This window comes from Triplophysa rosa, linkage group LG13, assembly GCF_024868665.1.
Source record: "Triplophysa rosa linkage group LG13, Trosa_1v2, whole genome shotgun sequence".
Lineage (NCBI taxonomy): Eukaryota > Metazoa > Chordata > Actinopteri > Cypriniformes > Nemacheilidae > Triplophysa > Triplophysa rosa.
The window spans coordinates 18,115,187-18,139,287 of record NC_079902.1 but is presented as its reverse complement, the minus strand read 5'-3'; the positions used below and the strand labels follow the sequence as shown (position 1 = coordinate 18,139,287).

General features: G+C 37.7%; 1 protein-coding gene and 1 long non-coding RNA gene across 2 annotated transcripts; one reads left to right on the top strand and one right to left on the bottom strand.

Annotated features, from left to right (window-relative positions):
* Positions 1-4,481: 4,481 nt before the first annotated feature.
* Positions 4,482-23,763, bottom strand: ccdc88b (coiled-coil domain containing 88B). Its single transcript, XM_057348975.1, has 29 exons — positions 23,494-23,763; positions 23,082-23,230; positions 22,824-22,932; positions 21,525-21,594; positions 21,342-21,400; positions 21,160-21,243; positions 20,841-20,981; positions 20,571-20,713; positions 20,397-20,478; positions 20,101-20,259; positions 19,238-19,384; positions 18,924-19,101; positions 17,144-17,259; positions 16,973-17,062; positions 16,213-16,848; positions 14,307-14,486; positions 13,724-14,064; positions 13,423-13,549; positions 11,671-12,057; positions 11,342-11,503; positions 10,553-10,830; positions 9,661-9,804; positions 8,810-8,996; positions 7,887-8,032; positions 7,543-7,656; positions 7,069-7,220; positions 5,905-6,201; positions 5,588-5,653; positions 4,482-5,477 (listed from the first exon to the last, which is right to left on the bottom strand). Exons 1-29 carry the CDS (start codon positions 23,551-23,553, stop codon positions 5,428-5,430), a joined length of 4,854 nt encoding a protein of 1,617 aa, XP_057204958.1. The 5' UTR covers positions 23,554-23,763; the 3' UTR covers positions 4,482-5,427.
* Positions 5,528-6,071, top strand: LOC130563462 (uncharacterized). Its single transcript, XR_008964128.1, has 3 exons — positions 5,528-5,629; positions 5,775-5,821; positions 5,958-6,071. It is a non-coding gene; the product is annotated as an uncharacterized LOC130563462 (long non-coding RNA).
* Positions 23,764-24,101: the final 338 nt, after the last annotated feature.

Below are 24,101 nucleotides of genomic sequence, written 5' to 3'. Positions count from 1 at the left end.
AATCTGGTTCGATCTTGTAGAACCGGAAGCGTCGTGTTCTGGTATCTCAATTGGTTGGTGGCGCGAGCGCAATTGGATTCCAAGGGAACACACATACAACACACACATGAGCTAAAAATGCATAGTAAGTTTATTTGAAAAAAGCATCTGACAAATGCAACGGCTTTGTCTAAAACTGTGAAGGAATTACACATTCACACATCTTAGTGGAACACAAAAGGGGCTATTATGAAAATGTCAAAGACACACTTTTCCTCACAATGAAAATGTCTGGTGATCACTGGTTGTCAGTTGCAATTTAGTTTGCTTTACTTTGCTTATTCTGAAACTTTTCTTGCTAAAAAAAACGACACAAACTAATTATTCTGGATATTACTTTCTTATTTATACAACTGTGAGGCAATATAGCGCTATATGGCCTCGTGCTCTGTTATTCATTACAATAGAGCACCCTTGCTTACTGTATAAAAACATTACACCCATGGGTAGAACAGAAAGATCTGTGCGAGCGAGAGTGTAAGAGGAAGAAAAGGTTGAAGGAGTTATGGGTCACCTAGTGTTGTGGGATGCTGATGTTTATGGATGCTGGAGAAGACGTTGGCGGGGGGTGGAGGGTCTGCTTGTGAAATGAAAATGGATCTTTAGCAGAACCCAGGACACTCGGCTGCCCCTCAAGATCAATTCACTGATTTACTAGTTGAAAGCCTGTCAGAGCCGGAAACACCAACATTAGAGGGAGTAAAGGGTAAACCGGAGGTGCGAGGGGGGTGGTTTGGAATGAGATGTTCAACTTAAAGGGATAGTTCACACAGAAATAAAAATTGTATTCAGTTAGATTTTACTCTTTCTTCTGTGGAACACAAAAGATATTTTGAAAAATGTGTCCATACAAAATCAATGGGGGCCAATGTTGTTTGGTTACCGACATTCTTCAAAATATCTTCTTTTGTGTTCTGTAGAAGAAAGTAAGTCATACAGGTGTAGACATTAGAGTAAGTAGATGATGGAAAAATGTTCATTTTAGGTGAAATATCCTTTTAAGCAGAGTTACGTATGAGGAAAAGGTTTATCAAAAAACTGTTGTGTGACATTTTTCTCAGACTTTGTTGAAGAGTTGAAGGTTCCAGTCGAAAGCTTATCTGTGTGTCTGTACAATCCCTTTAATTAAATACGCAGTTTACTTTTGTTCTCCAGTAAACACTGTGGCAGCAGAACACGAATTATTTTTAGTGAAGTTAAGCTGCATCTCCTGAGCTCTGTGGCATCTACCTATGTGTGTGTGCGTATACATGTGTTTTCTCTTTGTTGGTGTCTACTGAAATATTTAAGATGTTTGCTTACTGTATTGTATGAGAGTGGTATCATTTCTGTCTGTCTGACAAAACTGTAGCGTATATCTAATGTAATATTACTAATCTAATATTTAACAATTGCAGGAATCCCAAAGCACATGGAGGCAGTTAAAATAAGATTATAGTTTGTTTACCACATTACTCTGTAGCAGTATGACATTCAAAGTGTTTGTTCGTAATATTCATCCAGAGAATGAGCATTAAGAATTAAAAATTGAAAAATTAAGCCAGAGAACCAATTAAAAACAAGTTAAAGTGCAAACATAAGAGTAGATAGTGTTTAGATTTGCATCAATAAAATTTGTGCACAAGCCCTAAATGCAGTATTTGCAATAAGAACAACCCGGTATGAGCGCTTGCCGTGATAATGGAACACTGGGTCATTTGTGAGCAATACATTTTGAGCACAAATGCATGACTGCATGTTCTCTCTATTATTAAATGGTCTGTTGTATCTCTGTCTTTTTTCATTCTATGTTTGTCATCCATCTTCAGGTATTTGCGAAATGCTCAGCCCACATGACAGAGTGCAATGACTTTGATGGATCTTTTCGATGATCTTAGAATGTATTGTATTTACAAGAATTGTGGGTTTCTTGCATCACTTTGTTTTCTTTAGCTTGTGATGTGTATGTCACTTTGACAATTTGAGTGAAATTTCAAAAACAATTTGAAAATTTAAGTGATGCTTGGCTGTCAAGAGTCCACCTTACATTTAAAAAATGTTTTTAAACTTTGATTGGTAAGGGGACACACAGGTATATCATTTTCAACTCTTATCATCTGCATCTTGCGTCTTGTGTCTACTCTCTAGAATAAATATTAAAAATGCTGGAGTAATTAGTAATGATACTGACGGAAGCTAATTCATGTAAATTTCCACAATTCAGAGTGTGCAAATATGTGCTCAATTTTAACAGAGCTAGTGTGATTTAATTCATTTACATATTTAAATAAGGTGAAAGTGTATAATTATACCTTAAAAAAACGGCTGTTTTTAGGTGTTAAAGTTTTCCATGCACGTGTGTTTATCCAAATGTGATTGAAACAGTGTGTGTGTGTGTGTGTGTGTGTGTGGATAGTGTCTGAGTGCTCTCCTCTCACCCGCCTCGATTTTATTTTATTTTTATTTTGAATGTTTAATGTATTAAAAGTGGCTGGGGTAATGAATTATAATCTTTAATGCAGAGAGCGATCGATACCGCCACAAAATAAATCAGCTTTTTACTGAGAGCGTCAAAGCCTTTAATACACTGGAGGAGAAACAAGTATGGGAGGGAGGATGATGGGGTTTTACGGTGGCGCACCAAACTGTTAATGAAAGGAAAAAGAGAACGAATGGGGTTAGATGAGAATGATTCTAATAGATACCCCTATGAAAACATACTGTGGTAGTACTATGGTACCTGATAGTAATACATAGACTTTTTACCATGTACCATGGTATTTACATGGTACTCTATTGTACCTCCAAAAATGCTGTGGTAGTGCATGGTACTTTTTAGTACTTATTTGTAAATTACTAGCAATCATAATTCATATTTCATAGACATCAATGCCATAGGGTCAGTAAGATCTCACTTCACAACTGCTGCGTTGGTACAGATAAAAATTGTGGTCTCTTTGTTCCGAGAGCCCTATCTGAGAGGCAATCAGGCCTGAGATCTCAAAAAATAATCATTCTCCTCTCAACCTAATGAATGCTACCCTCAGGGGTCCTCTAATTTTAGCCTAAATCATGCCAACTTCACCACTCTTTTTGTTAGTTCAACACTTCAGCCTGAAAAATGTGTTTTTGTGCATCTCCGGACGAAAAATCAATTTACAGAGTTTAGTCCAAACCTTTTGAATGCAGCGTCTTTGTCATTGTTTAAAATGTGGTGTACTGAGTGACAATCTCTGATCTCTGTGAATCATCTTGCTCAGTATATCATCAATTCATCGACAAAATGGTCTGCAGACTGACGCATTTTGATTAATGTTGCCATGACAACTGCATAATTCATGAATTGTATTAGCGTTCCATTTGTCGTTTTTGAGTTATGATTCACCCCAGCCAAGGAATGTAAAAAACCTTATTTGCCTGCACCCTCGTTGTTTTAAGACCCCCATCATCATCATCTCCCTCCTCTCTAAATGTCAGAGTATGTAAAGTGTCAGGTTCTTTCCAATGAGACAGCATGAATTCATCTGCTCTCATAAATATCCTGTTAGCATCGCTTTGTCTAGGACACTCTCCTAACCATACTGATGAAAACACCACTGGGATTTGCCACATAGTGGTAAATAATAGGAGATACATAGATAGAATACTATCGTTGCTAAAGCATGTTTGCTGGTTTTATCATGGTCTTCGAGTTTGGTCAAGCAGGTTTTTGTAGTTTTGGGTGTTTTTAGCTGGTCAGCCTGGAAAACCAGTTTAACCCTTATGCGGTCTTTAGGGTCTTTTTGACCCGCAAATGACGTTTGCTAAAATAGAAGGAAATGTTCTCTTTGTCCAAATGGCATGATACTTTGTAAAGTGGTCAACACTTTGTAGATCTACAAATAAAAAAAAATTGGAATGATATCTTGATTTTATGTTGGTGTGAAAAAAAGTCACACTCATGGTCTTCGGGGTCTCGAGAGACCCCACTTAGAAAATGAACAAAATTCATCCTCAAAACCAGAAACAACGCAAATCGCACATAGACAGAATTAAAGTGGCACACTTACAACAATGCATATGATGCATATATCACACAGAGAGAAAGAGGGAGAGAGAGAGAGATGAAAGGATGAGACTAAACAATTTAGCACAGACACGCAGTTCTCTTACATTAGTAACTGACAGGTGCGTAATTTCCACTGGGGACATGTCCCCTCCACTTTTCAAAATCCCGCTCTTGTCCCCCCCACTTTCAAATTTGTTTGTTATGATTTTTAACCTCACGCCATCATCGCCACGGAGAAATAGGACCGAGCAGTCTGCCTGTGTCGATGCGGGTGTCGCATGCACACTAAAAATAGCTCACTGAAAGGTTGTTTTCAATCACGTGGACGGCAGCAAGTGATTTCTCCATAGGAATTCACTATGACAAACTCATACTCATGTTTAACGACCTGAACAACGACAAGGTAAGCCCAAATTTCTGTCAAACCTTACTTGTAACAAACACTGCTTCCGTTAGTCTCTCTAGTTAGTTAAACTCTAAAGACTGCAACTTTTCTCTTTGTAACATCTTGTTCAGGTTTGATTCTAATCATAACATTATTGGAAAAACTGGGGAGGTTCAGTACAAAAAATGCTAAACTTTGACAAAAAGTAATTTTTATTGTTATAATTGTGATTTCATAATATGTATGAATAATATGAATCCAATCCATAATATGAATCCAACTGAAAAAACTTGTGAAAAGATATCTTTCAGTTGGTCTAATCCCCATGAATGAAATTTAGAAATGTGGGTCTTCTTTAAGAACCATCTGAAAACACATCTCTTCCGTCAACACCTGACTGATCAGTTCCGACTTATATCTCTTTTCTCTTTCAAAAAAAAAAAACCTTAGCTCTGTATACTGTGGTAGGCTATATGAGACCAGTTTTCTTTTATTGCACTTATGCTTTTTGTTGTCCTTATGTTGTTCCAATTGCTTCCATTGTTTCCCTCATCTGTAAATCTATTAAAATATATATTTATTTATAAAAAAATCATAAATCCTCCAACAACTTTAACAAGTTAAAACATTAATAGAGACCGCATAAGCGTTAAAACAACTTTTGGCTGGTTAAGGATGTTATTTAGCAAGGATGGCCGTTACATTTTTATAAATTTACAGCCACGAAAAACCATTCCAAATTTTCATTTAATCAGCATTTCTAGATGTATTGTGGCTGTATATTTATGCATATATATATTTTCATACTTGAGACACCATGCATATTTGATAAAATAATCATTTTTTATTGTTTTCACAATATATATCTTTGTGTTTATTGTTTTTACATATTGCAATAGTACATAATCTGATTTATGAAAGTAAAAAAAATTGTAAAAATATTTTTTTTTAGAATAATGTTAACATTTGGATTGTTTTACTCCTTGTGCTCTGCATCTTGTGGCTTGTCAAAACTTGAGTGAAAGTCTAAAGGGGAGAGACAGAAATATTTAGTTTTTTTTACATTTTAAAAGATGTCAAACCATGTTTATTAAATATATTTTATATATAAAAAACTGACAGTTCTGGTGACCAACCTTCTGTTCCTGATGACACACGACTAACATCTGAATGTTCAGGTGAGATATTTTCTTCTCTCTCAACTAAAACACATACAGATATTATTCTCAGAACAAACAGTCAGAAATATCTTTAGAAAAATCAGACATATCTTTACACTCTCACAAATTTTCCCAACTGTGTCTAATTAATTTTTCTCTTTAGGAATTTCAAAAGAAAAAGTTAACAGGGAACTCTACTAAACATATACGGTAAATTTTTTTCGCATGCACCTGTACCATCATCACCCCATCTTCTCTGTTCATCTATTTTATATCTTAATAATCCCCCTCACCTCTCCCCTCCTCACTATCCTGGCTGGGTGTGGGGCTGCCGTCGTGTTCCCAGATGGCTGTGGAAGCTGTGTGGGACGAGCGCAGGCGGATGCGAGGTTGTGCATGCTGGTCACCGGGACTGAAGGACTGGGAGACTCCTCCTCTGCCCCTGCCGAGAGCCCAGCCGTGCCTGGAGCCCAATTTACGCCGACCAGTCCGCAGATTCACTTTCGGCTGGTCTTCAGATTCAGCCTGGGATGAGGCTCTCCTAAGTACACTTGGAGAGACTGGAGCACTGATGGGATCCTGCTCATGAACTAAAGGGTGAAATAGTGACAGATGTATTTTTGTTAACAATAAATCTTTAGAACAAGATTTTGTTTAAAAGATTTTAAGGATAGATATGTTTGGGTGAATCTCTCCAAACTTGTCTAGCTCGTATTTCACTCCCAAATTGTAAAAATGTAAATTCTATTTTTCATTCATTCATTTCATTCATATAAAATTTCATCATTGTGACACTGCTGTATAGGACAATGAAGTCCCCAAAACTCTCATGACTATAATGCAAAAATGACTCTGTGTAAGATCATTATTCGTTACAAAGTACATATTAAAATATACATTTTAATATAAAATAAATAACAGATTAAAAGATTTACTGTTGAGCACATTCAATTCTGTAATAAATGCTATAGTGCAAAAAATCTTGATGGTGTTATTATGGAAATATCTTGGGGTGAAATACGATGATGAATTACACAAAATATACAATTTCTTTAACTTGCCTAAAATCTCATTGTTGGAAAAAAATGTAATGTCCATGATATATTTTCACAGAACATATATCATAAACACTCTCTTTAGTATTTATACCCCTGTAAAAATCAATAGCATCTACACTCTGTTGTACACAATCAGCACAATATTCATCTGATCTCCAAATTCCATTCTATTGCTCCCTCACATAAACACAGAATTACTATGTCTGGTTGTGATCCAAGAAAGGAAAGGCGTAATGTGGTGGGGTAACAGCATCATTCATTGTTATAGGCTTTGGGGGACCTTTTTGTGTTTTACAGACTCCAGGGAACCCTGCAGTCTTAACTTATTGGCACTCTCTTCCACTCTGTGGTGTAATACGTCTAATGTTATTACACAAGCAACAGCTCTGCCGTTCTCACCGGGCACCGTGGCCGAAGAACCAGGCGTGCCGTCCACGGCATCTGCGAGGTTCTCTATACTTCCGGAGGCAATAAAAAGAGCACGTCCTTCTTTGCTTCCACCTTTCGGCTTGATCAGCTTCTTCATGCGGTCCGCTATCCAGTTTGACTTCCTGCGGCCACAAGACAGTTTAGGTGATTTGAGGGTTGTACATTTTACATAGGTGAGACAACAGGGAGGGCAGTTGCTATGTTTGAATGTAGATTATAGAAAAAAGTCAAAGTTGCATAAAAAAGAAGTATGTTTATTTACTGTAAAGTCATATTTACAGTTCCTGTTCTGCAGTTATGTATGTGTATAAAATATTCAAAGTGACTAGGTGGGCTATAACAGGACCTAGGGGGTCTTGCCCTCCCTGTAATTTAAACACTGAGTAAAGGCATGAGTGCATAGCGAGAAGGTCTGCTAGAGACAGATGTTAAAGGATGACTAACTTTGGCTGTTTGGGTGGACACATGCCGGGCAGACCCGGCTCCAGAACTCGATATTGATCCATTATCTTCTCCACCAGCTTCTGCTTCTCCCTGCGCAGCTCGTTGAGCTTGTCACTGGGGTGGAGAGAGAGAGAGATGGACAGATGAGAGAGAAAAGATGAAGGCTATTCACAGATGCAGGTGGTCCACTGTTGAAAGCCAATGTTCCACTATAAATAATCATTATTGTAAAATAGTACGGCATAAGGTTATTAATATACATTAGGCTTTGGTGTGCTATGTGTAAACGTTTATTTTTTTATGTATGTCTTGGTACATGTGGAAGTGTGTGTGTGTGTGTTTACTGGTATTCTCTCTGCTGGTTGTGGTGCTGGTCTTTGCTCTCCATACTGCTCTCCAGCAGAGCTTTGTTTTCTTTGGCTAGATTCTGGTTCTGTTCAACTAAATGTCGGTTTTCCTCTTCCATGTTCGCTTTCAATTGGGTAAGGAGCTGTAACACACATACATACATAATAGGGCCGGGATTATCAAACTATTCACAATAAAGTTAATGTGATTCATATTACATATTTTTCAGTGTTCAAAATATTTGACTTTTTACTGATTATTAAAATAAAAATGTCTGAATTTTCAGTTTTTCAGGAAATGAAAAACATACTTTTAATTGGTTATATATTTGCAAAAACCAGTGACAAACATAAAGGGTGACTAATAACGATTTATGGCAAACTATAAAAATCACGAAATATGGAGATATGGAGAAGGTTTCGGAAGGACAGCAGCAATTTGTTGTCAAAATATATATGGAGGGAAATTTTGACTGCTTGAGGTTGAGAATTTTGTTTTAACTTTTGCTTTTATAACAGTATGCACTCAATATGGTTTGAGTGAAACCCAGCAGAATTTGAGAATGCTCAAAATAACATCTCGTGTGTTTCAGAGGAAGCAAAGAAATCTGACCTTTTGTAAAAGACGGTTATGTAGTCAATGTCACACATTTAATTAGTGACTTTGAAATAGTGAAGAATCTTAATAATGAAATATTATTAAATATAATAACTTAATATAACATTAAGTTATTATTAACTCAAACTTAATAGTTAATAATTATATTTTATTAAATAATAATATCATTATGAATTAAATGCGCATTTAACATCAAAATCACATGTAACTTTTCAGTGTTTTCAAGAAAAACTCTCTGAATTTCAGACCCTACTCTTTTTAATTTGCGATGCTGCGAAAATGTGTTTAAATGTTCTCAGACCTGGTACTGGCTGCTGAGACGAACGTAGTTAAGATCCATCTGTTGGTTCTGTTCTTTAAGGGTATTGAGATCTCCTTCCAGTTTGGTCCGTTCAAGCTGTGCCGCGCTCATCTCTGCCCGCAGAACTGAACTCTGAGCCAACAGCTCGGACTGAACCTGAATCCACTCCTTCTGCAGGCTCTGGTATCTACAGGTAATCAATAGAGTCAATCAATGGGTGAATCTCATAAAGACAGTCAAAAACATATCCGGGTCATATTTCACACCAAACCAAAAAGAAAATATGGGGGATTATAATATGAATAGTCATAATAATATGAAAAGTCTTAATGATCCAAAGAGGCACTCGCTATTAAAAATAATAAGAAACCATAATACTGCATTGCTTGGGCTCATTTGTAAGTCTAAGTGATTCAAATGGGCCCGATCTTATTTTCATTATGCAAACATTTTGGGGGGAGTAAAATACAGACATGTTTTTGTGAGCTTCACCCTTACAATCTCTCTATGCAACAATTCATCCATACAGCTTATCGTCTAAACAACATCTGATCAAAGCACCAATCTAAACTAACACACACAGCTATCCACCAAACTTCACATGCCAAATAAATGTATTATGCCTCCTACCGAGGCTGTTATGTAAAATCCTTCCTTTCATCCTGCTCACAAAATAACAAGCTTTACAAACATAAACTATCACACCATGGCAACGACTGTTAGAAACTGGGCTGTGACTCATGCTGTGGCGAAACTCTGGTGGGCACTTGACATCACTTCCTCTTTTCTATGAATCTGCTTGACTGTAACTTCAGCTTGGTGTTGCGGTCACTTCAGTAATGACTTCTCACCTTTCATTGTCCATTCTCAGTCTCTCCAGCTCTTTCTCACTCTCCAACTGGCCCTGTGTCACTCTCTCCATTTTCTCTCGCTTCATACGCATCGATTCTTCTGCCTCCTCCAGTTGAGCTTTTCGATCTAATAGCTCCTTATATCTAGACGGGCACAGTATTTAGAGTATTTTACCAGACTGGAATAAAAGGTCATTTGCTATATAATAAAGTAAGAGATCATTTACTGTATGTACAAAGTGTGTAACAGACAATGTTATTAATAGTGTATAATTTTATGTATGCTCTGTCCTTATACATTTACATTTATGTATTAGGTAGACTCTTTTATCCAAAATGACTTGCATTGAATATATACATTTTTAATCAGTCCTAAAGACAGTTTTGAAATTATATGCTTAAATATTACAAATATAAATTGTTAGTGTTTTGTTTTGTATTTGTAGTATTTAGGCCTACTGTGTTCAAGTTTGTCTTTATTTAAAATAATCATTTTTGTTTTATTCTGTAAACTACTAATAATATGTCTCCCAAATTTCAAATAAAAATATTGTTTCTATTAGGGCTGTGCAGAGAAATATCGATACATGTAACTATCGCAATTTTTTTTTTTCTTTTTTTTTTTTTTTGTTTTTTCTTTTTTTTTTTTTTTTTTTTTTAATCATGTCATATACATACGGCCAAAAGTAAGTGGAAGCGAGCATGGCGAAAAATATAAGAACGCTTGGAGCTCTCATAGCGTGTGCTTTGGTTTTCAAAATAAGTCATGTAGTAATGAGTTATATAAAATGTACTGTATATATTACATCTATATATCTATCTACAAAAAATAGCTGGTTTCTCATCCCTTTTGCTCTTCATCCTCTTACGTGCATAATTTATGTACCCGTACCTGACCTCGATTTCTTTATATTGAGCTTCCAGACTGCGATTGCTGCTTTTCAGCTGGCGATGTTTAGCCAACAATTCTTCTAGCTCCGCCTCCTGCCTCTGCTGTAGAGATGTCAGTCTCTCATGGTCCCGCCTTAAAGCCTCCAGACGCATCACTGACTCCTCCTTCTCCTTTAGCCACACCCTCGATTCAGCATCCAGAGCCGCACAGCGAAGTTCGCTCTCGTTGCAACGTGCCAGCACCGATGCATGGTCGGAGCTCCGAGTGGCCTGTTCCACCTGAGGAAAAAGAAATGATATAATGAAAGAGCGTGGCCAGTGAAATGTTAATAACGAGTTTGAAAAGCTGAGCAGTGCCACAGACTGATCGACTCCATGCCACGCCGCATTGCTGCAGTAATTCAGGCAAAAGGAGACCCAACTAAGTATTGAGTGCTGTACATGCTCATACTTTTCATGTTCATACTTTTCAGCTGGCCAAGATTTCTAAAAATCCTTTCTTTGTATTGGTCTTAAGTAATATTCTAATTTTCTGAGATACTGAATTTGGGATTTTCATTAGTTGTCAGTTATAATCATCAAATTAAAAGAAATAAACATTTGAAATATATCAGTCTGTGTGTAATGAATGAATATAATATACAAGTTTCACTTTTTGAATGGAATTAGTGAAATAAATCCACTTTTTGATGATATTCTAATTATATGACCAGCACCTGTACATTGGCCTTTAGTTCAGCATCAAGGGTCCATTTCCAGACAAGCAACCCACACTCAATCATGCGCTTACCTGTAGTTTGGTGTTGAGGGCCTGTAATTTACTGCAGTTTTCTTGCAGCGAGATGGAATGGCGCTGCAGGGTATCCAACTGCTCCCTGAGCTGAGTGCAGCCTGACTGAGACTGAGTCAGCTGAGCCAACAATATGTCTCGTTCATGCTGCAGCACGGCATTCTGGGATACAAGCAGATGAATAGAATTCAGCATATGTAGAGGCAATGTTATCACGATGCCTGAACAGCATTAACAGCGTTTAATTAAAGAAGGGTGTCAGGTGGCCCCGTGGGTCCGAAAATGTAATGACATTTAACAGAGCATTATTGTTTTGCGTTTTATCTCACCTCCCTCTCTGTATTTATCAGTCTCTGACTCAAAGCCTCCTGGCTTCCCAGCGTTGTACGAGCTTGCTTGTTCTCTGCGTTTTCCGAGTCTTCTGTTGCACAGGGGGAGTCTGCGGGCCCAGAGCCCTGGTTGTGGTTAACCTTATCTACAGTTCTGACAGTGGTCTCCTGGGGGTCTGCTGTCAGCTGCAGAGCCTCCGTGTTTGATACAGAAGTTTCTATCCGCTGTGCGTGTGAGTCGGAGGGTGATAAAGCGGCCTCCGAAGTAGATTCTTGATGTTGTGTAGCTGCCATTTCAAGTTTGCTCTGCATCTCCTCAAGTGTGTGGTTGAGTCGTGTTACCTGACTGGAAAACTCTTGAGACTGGGTCTTCTCATTAGACAGTTCCTGGTTGTAAGAAAGGTTATTAAAGTTAGACGTTATCAAAATATTCAAATCACTTTTTGAACCAACAAGATGTCTCTTTTGGATTTAGCGATCATAACTGTCATATCAAATCATAAATTAGCCAGTTCCTATAATCATTAATCCAAGGATTTTGGAACAAGTTGTTTTTGCAAATTAGTTTTAAAGGGATAGTTCACCCAAACATTCGGTCATCATTTAATCACCCTCTTGTCATTTCAAACCTGTATGACTTACTTTCTTCCGCAAAACACAAAAGAAGATATTTTGTGGAAAGTTGGTAACCGAACTGCGCCAGCACCCATTCTCTTCTATTGTATGGACACAAAATCATTGTAAGTGAATGGTGTCCAGTACAACATTCTTCAGAATATCTTCTTTTGTGTTTTGTGGAAGAAAAAAAGTTATACATGGTTTGACATGACAAAATGGTGAGTAAATGATGACAGAATTTTCATTTTTGGGTGAACTATCACTTTAATAAATGGTCTTTTTGAGATTTTAAACAGTGATAGTGTGTTTTATAGTACAATGAACTCCATTACTTGAAACAACATTTACATTTATGCATTTAGCAGGCGCTTTTAGTGACTTACATTGCATTGTATTATACATTTTTGTTTCTGACTATGTGCAATCCCCTGGGATCAAACCCATGACCTTGGCATTGCTAGTGCCATGCTCTAACCACTGAGCCACAGGAAACAAGATCACAGAAAATCTATTTTTTATTATATGACCCCTTAAAAATTCACGATTGTACAAATAGCTTAAGCAATTGTGTTGAGGATTTTTGGATAAGAAAGCAACTCGAAAGCAATTACTGGTGGAAAAAACGAGTCAAAGTGGCCCACTTCACCAGATCTCCACTCAATGGGACCTTAAGTGGGGCTTTAATTTATACAATGTAATTGCAAAATAAAGCCTGTGGTGAATTGTGGTGCTCCAAAGGATTAATTTTAAGACACAACACCTTCACAGAGTTATTATAGTTTTGTTTTTAGTTTAACTGTAGTTTTATTAACATTTTGAATTTGCTTTCATTTTTATATTTTTAGTTTTCATATAATTTGTCATTTGATTATTGCTATGTAAGTTTAATTCATTTTCGTTTTAATGTATTGTTTTCATTTCTTTTCTGTTAATAATTTTAGTGCCTCGGATTACATTTATTTCAGTTTATTGCTGAGGCAACATTTCTCATTTTTATCTAGCCTACTTTTTTAAATAATATTTAGGCTAATATTTGATTTGATTTGATTTCAATTAACAGAGTTGTTTTAATAGTTTTAGTAAACTATAATAACCTTGCACATTTATCATTCAGACCACACAGTGAACACCGACCTTTGTAAGAGACTCAATCTGGGCCTTGCATTCAGCGTTGACTATACTGAGCTCCTGATTATCCTTCTGTATCTCCTCTAACTGTGCACATGTATCTTTAAACTGAGAAATCTCCTGACACATCCGTCTGTGGGCAGATGATAGATGTGAGTGATTTAAATGTTATTCTCAAGCTAGTTGTTTCACAAGATAAAAAAACAATGTGTGTAATGTTCTGTAATAAAAGTTTGGAAATCTGGGTGAGTACATGAGTACAAGACACAATTAAGGGTAATTCTGCAGTCCATCTGTTTGTCTTTACCTGTTTTGTGCTTCCAAATTGCAGGCTCTTTGGTTACTGTGCTCTAGTGCAGACGTTGTGCTTTCCAGCTGCTGTCGGAGTCTGGCCAACTCTCTTTCTTTTTGTCTTTGTTCACGCCGTTGGCCGTCCAGCTCCACCTGACACGCCTCTTTCTCCTGCTCCAATCGTGTGACTTCCAACAGAGCTTCTTCCCGCCCTCTAGTCAGAGACTCCGCCTCCAGGCCAGAATCTCTGAGTTCGGCTTCTAACTCTTCCTCACGACGCCTGGCCGACTCCAAAGTTCTCCCCAGCCTTTCAATGTCTGCCTTAAGGTTTTGGTTAGTGAGCTCTAACTGATCACCCTATGAGAAAACAGTTTGGTCATCAATGAAAAACAACACATATTGAGTCTAACTGTTCTAAAACATTTCAAATGAATGTATTTTTATTTTAGCTATTTATAGCACTTTTTCCCATTGGTTTTTAATATTCACTCATTGTTACAGCATATTTTTAAGGCAGCCACCATTAATCACAACCTCTCGCCAGACATTCAATTCAGATCTTGTGTTTTACAGAAAGCCCAACAAGGGACCTGGCTCACTTTGCGTACTGCAGCTCTGAGCGAGTCTATAGTGGCTTTGAGTGTCTCTCGCTCTCTTTCCAGCGCGGCTCTGTCTCCCTCTAATTGAGCAATCACTGCAGCCTCCATCTTCTGAAACTCCACCTGACTGCGCAGACGCATTAGTTCCTCCTCCTGCTGCATAGACTCGCCCTGCAGCACCTGACAAATAAACACAGCAAGCAGTCATGTAGCAGATGCCTTATCCAAAGCAGTTCACACTGCAACAATCTCAGATTAAGAGCCACGCTCAAGGGTACATCTGACAGTTTGTTTCTTGTGGGAATCGACCCAGCAATCTTACAGTCAGTAGCGTGCACAGATCTCTGCTGGGACAAGGGGCGGGGTTCCAAAAAGGGTACTCAATCTATTACTTTAACCCTTGTATGGTGTTCGGGTCTGTGGGACCCGTTTTCATTTTCTATCAAAAGCAAAATTATACAGTTCATAATTTTTTCAAATTCAAACTCATTGGCCTTGCCTTATTTTCTGTAAAGAACATACATCAGGACCAATTTTCAACGACCGCACACTGTATACCCCCCTACACGTTTATATTACATACAGGATGTTCGGGTCCACTGGACCCAGGGATTATAAAATTGTGGAAACTGTAGGTTCTGTGTATCTTTATTGTGTCCTCTTCATGTCTGGGCCTCCTTTTAGTATGTTTGTGTGTGTTTCTGTGTGCGTGTGTGAGAGAGAGTGTGTGTAAGTGTGAGTTTTCTGTTTGCCACTGCCGTTCCCGCAAAAAAACGTGGAGCACTTCAATTAACAAATGTGATCTAACAAAGGTACAAGGCGAATATTAACCATATATGCTTGTTTAGATTGCTGAGAGATGAAGTAAACATCTTTTAATTATTTTAACATAAAGTGTTTGATTGTGTTGAATTAAAAACCTCAAATTGCAGCTGGTCCACTAGACCCACCAACTCTGGCTGAGTAACAAAAATATGAACACCACACAAGGGTTAACAAGGTGATTTGTTTTAAGTACTCCTCTGTGTGTGTTTACAACGGTTCAACTGACTTCAGCTGTAGATGTATAGACACAGGTGTTGTGGCATATATATTTATCATCATCACCCAGTATGACATCATCACTCGTTATGACCAATCATTAGGCGTGTTTGACTTTAGACTTCGTGTTTGACTTAAATCATTCTGCTTGTGACATCACAGCATCGTGAGAGTGTAAAAAGCACACAGAGCAGTCGGCTCTTTTTTGCGGTACTGTGATGTCACACATAGATCGGTCTGAGTGGCGCTGCATGAAGTCGAACAAACCTGTTATGGCATTACTTATTATGACATTACCAGTGACATTCATAATGGCATCGTTTATTATGACATCATCACTCATTACGATATCATCACAGTACACTTATTTCGGCAATACCCATTATGATGTCATCGCTTGGTATGGCATCATAACCCAGTATAATGTCATTCTATTTACAATAATTGTTGTTAGTGGCATTGGTGGAAACGTGTTGTTATTCACTATAACTGTATATATATATTTTTTTTTACTGTGACCAACTGGGCATATTACATTTTGAAACAAGAGTGCTATGCATTTTTGCTTTTATTGATGTGAAGCAACTTTTAAGTTCCAGCCTTGGTACAGTATTCCAGATTGTTCATGTGTGATGGTTTGGATGCTTTTTTAACCTATCTAGGCAGTAGGGGGTTGAAGTAAGAATACTGGATGTTCTTGTTAATTGCTAATGGCAGGGAGCCTCTGTTTTATTTGGTGAGTTGCCATTATCGACTGGACCATTATCTGTTTTTGAGTGGATAGTGAAAGAGTTTTCACTGTGTTGTAATGAAGTAATCATGAAATAATTACAGTTGTTTCGTGACATAACTTGTGGCACATTACCTCTATTTGTTTCCTGGCCCCCGTTAGGGTTTCCGCCGCCTTCTTCAACCTCTGGTTTTCAGCCTCGAGGAAAACCATCTTGTGCTCGGCCTCCAAGACCTTCTTACTTTGCTCTGCCAGTCTAGAGCGGAGATCTTGGGCTAGCGAGGCCTGTCTGTCAACCTCTTCCAGAGCCTGCTGAAGCTGGTTATGCAGGTCAAGGGTGTCCTGGGAGAATTTCTCTTCCCCTGTCTCCATCTGTGTGATTGTCTGGGTGTCAGCGCTGTGCTGGGATATCTCCTCTGTAATGTCTTTCTTCTGAATTTCCTTCTCACCCTCAGCCTCTCCTCTCTCTCTGCTTTTCATTTCATCTCTAACCTTCTTTTTTCTCTCACTGAGGATTACGTCACCCCCCTCTCCCCCCTCTCCATCCTCTCTGAGGGTTTTTATTATTTCTCGTTCTCTTTCTTCTTTTCTGTCCTGTCTCTCTTTTCTTGTGTCTTTTCCTTCACATTCTCCTCTTGGGATTATTAGCTTTCTCTCTTCGTTTCCCTCCGAGAGTTTTCCGTCTTCCTCTATGTCCTCCTGTTTCTGTTTTGTCCTCAGCTCTTCCAGACTTAACTTCAAGCCGGTATTTTCATTCTTCAGATGCTTCAGCTAACGGTTGAAAGAGAATTGAAAAAGCCTGATTCAAAAGTTGAGATGAGGACGAAGAAAAAAGCCGACTGAACACTTACGATAACCATGTTTAAAATCCTCTTCTCTGTCTCAAGTGGCTCACCTCTTTGATTGTGGTTTGAAGCTCTTGGGAGAGTTGATCCGTCCGTTTCTGGAGATCCTCCATCACCTCGGGGGAGTTCCTGTGTTGAGCCTACAGGAGGAACATGAGAGTTTACTCATCGGTCTGTATGTATGAGATGATGAAACTGGTGAAACACCCTTGACTGCTGACCTCTTGTTCGGCCTGCAGGCGCTCTAGACGTCTTCTCAGTTCAGCGTTCTCATTTTCAGCTCCCAGAAGCCTCAGCGAGGAAGCCTCGGTAACCTCTTCACTCAGAGGTTTAAGATCTAAATCACACAAGGTAGACACATGTGACCACATAAAGTACAAACCAAAGGATGTATCATTCAATTATGCCATCAGTACTCACTATGGGGTTTTACCCACATTGAAAAATAACTCGATATACTTACAGTATATATATAAATAAATATACTATATATTTATTTACTATAGTATAGTATACTGTAGTAGTATTTTATCTACACTAAAGTATTTGTTGTATTAGCTGTAGTGAATTGCTAAACAGTATACTGTATTATACTTTACTGTGGTATGTTTCAAAAACACTATAGTATCCAATTATTTTACCACAGTTTACTATAGTAAATACTAAAGTGCACCACAATATTCTTTCATGTGGTAAACCCATACGATTTTCTTCCTTCAGTAAAACAAAACAAAAGACATTAGGCAAAAATAAAAAACTGAATGAGGACACATAAATGACAAAGCATAATGACAGTAGTCTTCTAGGTTTAAAGTAGTACACAACATAAGGTTTTGTGTTCTAAAATCATTGAGAAGATATTTATTCAGTACTTAAGTTTTCTGTATTTTGTTTTTATGCTTAGCATGCACTCCCATTCATTTAAATTGTCAAAATTCATTTTTAGTTGAATTGTTCTTTTAAGAGTGAATGTTAAAGAAACTGAATGAAACTAAAAAATGAAAATTATGTCTTTATTTACCCACCCTCAAGAGAAAGCTATTTGGAAGAATGCTTGTAAGCAAACCATAGTAGGAACCAAACCACAGTAGGAAAATTTGCTTTATAAGTGTCTTTGTTCTGTTAAACACAAAAGAAGATATTTGAAAGAATTTAGGAAAGAAAATAGTTCTGGGGCACTTTTGACTACCATTTTAATTTTTCCATGGTCAATGGTGGACAAGAACTGTTTGGTTACAAGCATTCTTCCCAATATCTTTCTCTGTGTTCAACGGAACAAAAAAATTCATACAGATTTGGAACAACTCGAGGGTGTGTAAATAATGACAGAATTTTATTTTAGGGTGAACTGTTCCCTCTGTCATGAGTTACTCAACCTCAAGTTGTTCCAAACTTATATAAATATTCTGTTAAACACAAAGAAAGATATTTGGAAAAATGTTAGCAACTGACATTTCTGGGACATCATTGACTACCATAGTAGGAAAATTTTAAATAGTCAAAGGTCCCCCAGAATTGTTTGTTTTCCTAAATTCTTCAAAATATCAAATTTTGTATTCAATAGAACAATAAAATCATACAATCATTTTTTCTACTATGGTAGACAATGGTGTCTCAGAAATCATAGTTGCTAACATTCTTCCAAATATCTTTCTTTGTGTTCAACCATACAAAGACATTTTTACAGGTTTGGAACAGCAGAATTTTCATTTTTTGGGTGAACTATCCCTTTAAGGCCTGATCACTCTGAAAGCGATAACTAAAAAGATAACTATGGTTGTGGTGTGGACTTTGCTATTCTCTTAAAAGTAGATTTTCAAACTTAATAGTTATTGTCCTTGGTGTGAACGAGCCTTCAAAGATGGGTCAAGCTATATGTATTCTTAAATATCTACTGAGGTAAAATGACAGCTGGAATTACAGATACATGGCTTAACTAATGAATCCAATGATCTAGCAATAGCTATTCATAACATCAAATCATGTGTGAATTATTCATACCGATCTCAGGAATGTTCATCTCCTGAACTTCATCATCAGACTCCAGCTCTGATTGGAGGAAATGCTGATGAGTCATACTCTGGGTGACACCAGAATGAGCCTGACACTTCAGATCCACCTGCAGACTCATATTCATCTCCAACAGCTCGTCCACCCTCTGTCTCTCCACATCTCGCTCCTACACACATACAATTATACAGCATTACAAATGCTGTCCTTAATATATGTAATTATACTTTTAATACGGTGAAAGGTTTTAGGAGCTCATTTTTAACCCAACACAAGATAAATATAGTTTATTAAGTCATACATACACTCTCCATATGCACAAGTTTCTGCCTAAGTAGAAGATTTTCCTTCTCGAGTTCCCGCAGAGCCGTGCAGCGTGCGCGAGCATTGCCGAGCTGCTCCTCCAGCAGAGCTTTGTTTTCTTGGAGGGAGACACAGTACTGCTGCTGCTCCTGGAGTGATCCAGAGAAAGAATAAAATACGTTTAGGGAATAGTTCACTTAAAAATATCCATCACCCAATAAATTCGACATTGACTCACCCTCATTTCATTCAATCCTGTGATATACTATATGTCACGGTCCTGCCTTCTTGTTTCTGAATTTCTAGTCGTGTGGCAGGAGTCCTTAGGTTTTATGTGAGAAAGCCATGAGCTGTTTACGTTTTTACATCTCATGTGCTTTCTCGTGTCTTGTCATTGACCCCGCCCCTCTCGTTTCCTGTATTGCTTCCCTGCCGTGTCTAATGTTCTCCACCTGCCCTCGTCAATTTTCCTTTGTTTGTATTCCCCGTTAAATAGTCCTCATGTTTCATTGTTCTGTGCTCTTGCGTTGTACCTGTGTACCCTGTACCTTGTGCTTGTTCCTGTCCGTTCTAGTGTTCAGTGTGAAGATTCCGAAGTCAAGTCGAGTTTTTGTAAGTCTGTTATTTAGCGTTTGTCTAGTGTTGTTCCGTTTACCCAGTCTTAGTTAATCTATGTCCTATCTGCTTCGTGTTATCTTGTTTCCTTGTTTTTTTTCCCCATCGTGGGTGTTTTGTTTTATACTTTTGTTTTTGTTCAATAAATATATTCTTGGTTAACCCCTTACGTCCTTGTCGCCTGCAATTGGGTTCTCCGCCACGCAAACCCTGACACTATATTTCAGCCTGATGTATATTGCTATACTACCTTCAGTTGTGTGCGGTACAGCTCCATGCTGCGCAGTCGATGTGTGGAGTTTTTCAGGTCCACCTGCAGCTGCTCTACTCTGGCTGCGCGCTCCCGCAGACAGTCCAATTCATCCTTCAGGCCACGATTCACACGCGCATCCACCTGTAGCGCTCGGTTCTGACAAACCCCAACACACACAACATGTCATTGATATACATATACAGTATGAGGGTCTGTTCAGTGTTTAACTATACAAAGCATATCAGTCATTTAATAATGATATACAATGTTTACTATCAATACAGCCTATTTACCTCCTTCTGTAGTTTCTTAATCTCTTCCTCCATGGTTTGCATTTCTTGCTTGCAGTCCAACAGTTGATCACATCTATCCTCTCTGTGAAAGATTTTTATTCAAAAGTATTAAAAACATCTGAACTAATTCACACATCAATTTGAATAATAATGGGGAAAAATATGTATTCTTACAGTTCCTGTTTGAGTCTTCGTAGTTTGGCCTTGCTGTCTGCCAGCTGCACAGCCAGTCCTTCCGGAGCTCCATCACCAAACCCGCTGGATGTGGTTATATGGGTTGTAGATGATTGCTCTTCTTGATAAAGCTCTGCTATCCTCTACACATCAAACAGAAAAATCCCAAAGCTAATGAATACCTTTATTTTAATTTTATTCAGCCTGACCTACTTGCACCGAATCATGAATTCATAGAAATATAGATATCTCGCACAGTCTTTTTATCACCTCCAAGTGTATGTCTCGTTGTGCATGCAGGCTCTGAATTTGTTTGGCCATGGAGCAAAAGAGACTCTGCAGCTCTGCTCCGCTGAGACCACAGATGTCTCCAAACTCCAGAGGCAGCACTGCACTCGGGTCCTGAGTTACCTAAAACATTGCGGATTACCAGGTTAGTGGTTTAGGGTGATGTTTGTGACTGCCATTAAACAAGCAAATGAAGAAATTGAATTATAAAAGAGTAAAGTGTGAAACATGTTATATAATATATAATACAGATAAACCCTTCAGCCTTAACATAAGACCTGTACATAATTCTTGCACTGACCTCTTGTATGCAAAGGGCAATCTCTGCCTGTGTGTCAATGTCCAAGCATTGAATCTGCTGAATGAAAGTCTCCTTCCTTTCACACTGGTAGCAATGAATGAGTTGGAAAGAAATGAAAAGAAAATGTACATCACTGTATTTTCTAAGGAGCAAATAGCTGAAACTTTGTTAAAGATGTATACCTGTACAGCACACCCCAGCAATAACAGTAACAGTCTTCTGAGCTCTGCAACAGCGCCCTCTATTGACAAAGAAATCACCATGACACTATACAATGTTTAACAATTTTCTCTGTTTCAGTTTTTTTCTAGATAATTATTGGATAAGAAAAACATCCCTGTTTTAAAATGATGACAGAAACACACCTGTCAGAGGATCTCGCCCCAAAACAGCAACATTTGGCAGAGGCATCAGCAACAGCTGTTGTAGATTCTCCTGAAAGGGAAAATGACATGAAAGCAGTGACAAGCAATATAACCTGAAGCTCTGCTGTCATCCCTGCCAAACATCAGAGAATTACGTAATGCTGTCATATATAGCTATTATGACCAAATGTGCTAATACATCCTATTGTTGCAATCATAATATCATGTAAAAATGGCACTTTTATGTGTAATGGTATGTCGAAAAACATCATGATATTAACATGGTATATTTAAAACAAATAAAACATGGTCACACTCACTTATGTTACTTCCTCATAAATGTCTGCAATTCACAGTTAAAATACACATACACTGTATTACTTTCTTTAGAAAAATAAACCAATCGCTGTGAAATTGAAACACTTTTTTTGTGACCCGCTCCATCATTTTCAGTCTACTGCATTAAAGTAAAAAGCCAACATTTAAACTATTATAACACATCAACAGTTTGGAAGAGAAAAACATTAATTATACCATTAAAAATAGATTTTCCTTTTCACTTTAGTGCTTACAACTTGAACTTTATATGGGTCAAAATGAGGGAGCTATTAAAGCAGCTATTCTCAAAAACCAAATAATACAGGTCAATACCATAATTACTAAAGTCACAATTCAGCGTTTTGCCACAATTTGCAAATGACTACGTTTTTTGTGTAAGACAGCCGTTGGCATGATGGATACAATTTTGAATCTAATGCCTTTAAATAATGTCTTTAAGTTGACACACTCCCAAACAATACATGCCAGTGTGCAGAATCTATTGTATACATGTCATATCAAATTAGAATACATTCGTTTTCTTAGCTCTAATTTTAATAAGCTTGTTAGCTGCATATGCCAAATTTAGAACAAAGCAGATATTTTAACTTGCATCAAAACAACAGTGAGAAAAACATGTCCATTGTCAGGACATTTGAAACAAGAAGTGAAACCACAGTAACAGAAAAAAGTTAGGTACTTTAGTAAATTACTCCGATGTCCATTCATAATGAGTGGACATCTGGATTCATAGGAAATCCAACAATATAACACATTTGTGGAATTTACTTAAAAATCATAGTGTACAGATATGACACAATTCACACTTTCGCATTTGGCAGACGTTTGTATTTTACGCAAATAAAAGTGCATTAACTTAACAGTTTGTGTTCCCTATGAACTTACCCATGAACTTAGTGTTTTTAGCATCGTGCTCTATCAGCTGAGCTATAGGAACAATGACATGATGTAATTCAATACCTGATAGTATGATCTCAGGTGTCGATTGAGGATGGAAAAGTTTTGGACTCTCCGAATATTGTCGTCACCCACATTGTGATAAATTTGCTCTACCTTTGGATTGGGATCACTGAATAAAAGCAACAAACAAACATCAAAAGCTGCCATTAGCTGAGTCATTGTTGAAACAGCTACATTGAATTGTAAAAAAAAAACATGTTTAATTAAGCAACAATGCAAATACTTGAATTCTTTAAACTTTGAGAAAGCTTATCATACATGATTCTCAGGACTTCATTGAGGTAGACTCCATTTGTAAGCTTCAGGTACTGCCTCAATGTATTCTGGGAGTTGGAGTTTACTTCCATGTACTGTTGAGAGAAGGGTCCATTCTCCTCCTCACCGACAATACCCTCAAAGAGATGCACCTTACAGAAGATTAAATGTAGACATTAAATGTATAGGTGAGTAGAATATCAATATGACAGATGTGAATTGTTGATCTTAACTAAATAGGCCTATACCATGTTCAATTATTATGATCAGAGTAACAATACGGAACATAAATTGGTTACAACGCTTCTGAACATGATTTATAACTGCACAATATGCTGAACGGATTTTTCAACTTTACAAAACGTAAGGTTTTTGTTATTCAAAATATTTATTTAAATTGACCAAAAACACCTACCCAAGTAACAAGTGCGCTTCCCATAAACTCTTCTAATATTTCCGTAAAGTTTGCGTCCATCTTCCGTGTACCTGGTCACTTTTATTTGTTACTACACTAATTACACCTTAAATAATACACTTTTTTAAAGAGATCATCCATGATTATCATATTCTCTAGACAATACGGCTAAACTGTTTAACTGTTAACACAGTTTGTTCTGTGCATTTCCCTTCCTTCTGTCATATTAGTCACACTTCGAAACCACACCGGAATTTAAAGTTGCGTTGCATGAAGTCTGTTCCCCTCTGCGCGTCCTCGTGTCAGCGTGACGTGCGTGTTTCCACACAGCAAGACCGCAACAGTGGGGCTGTGTCTCAAAACAAATTGAGCTGCCTACACAAACAACTGGTTTTTGGACAGTTTTGGCGTGCGCTGAATTTGTGTGCATCGCAATTGTGCTAAACAAACCCCATATGATGATGCCCACAAATGCTGAACGGGCCTTTAACACCCTGTCTAGGTGGACAGCTTGTTAGGATTTGAGACACAGGCAAGGGTGGGCGAGATAGGAAAATACATAAATTGTCAATGATAATTAACCGGTAACACTACTGCTAGAAAAGAAA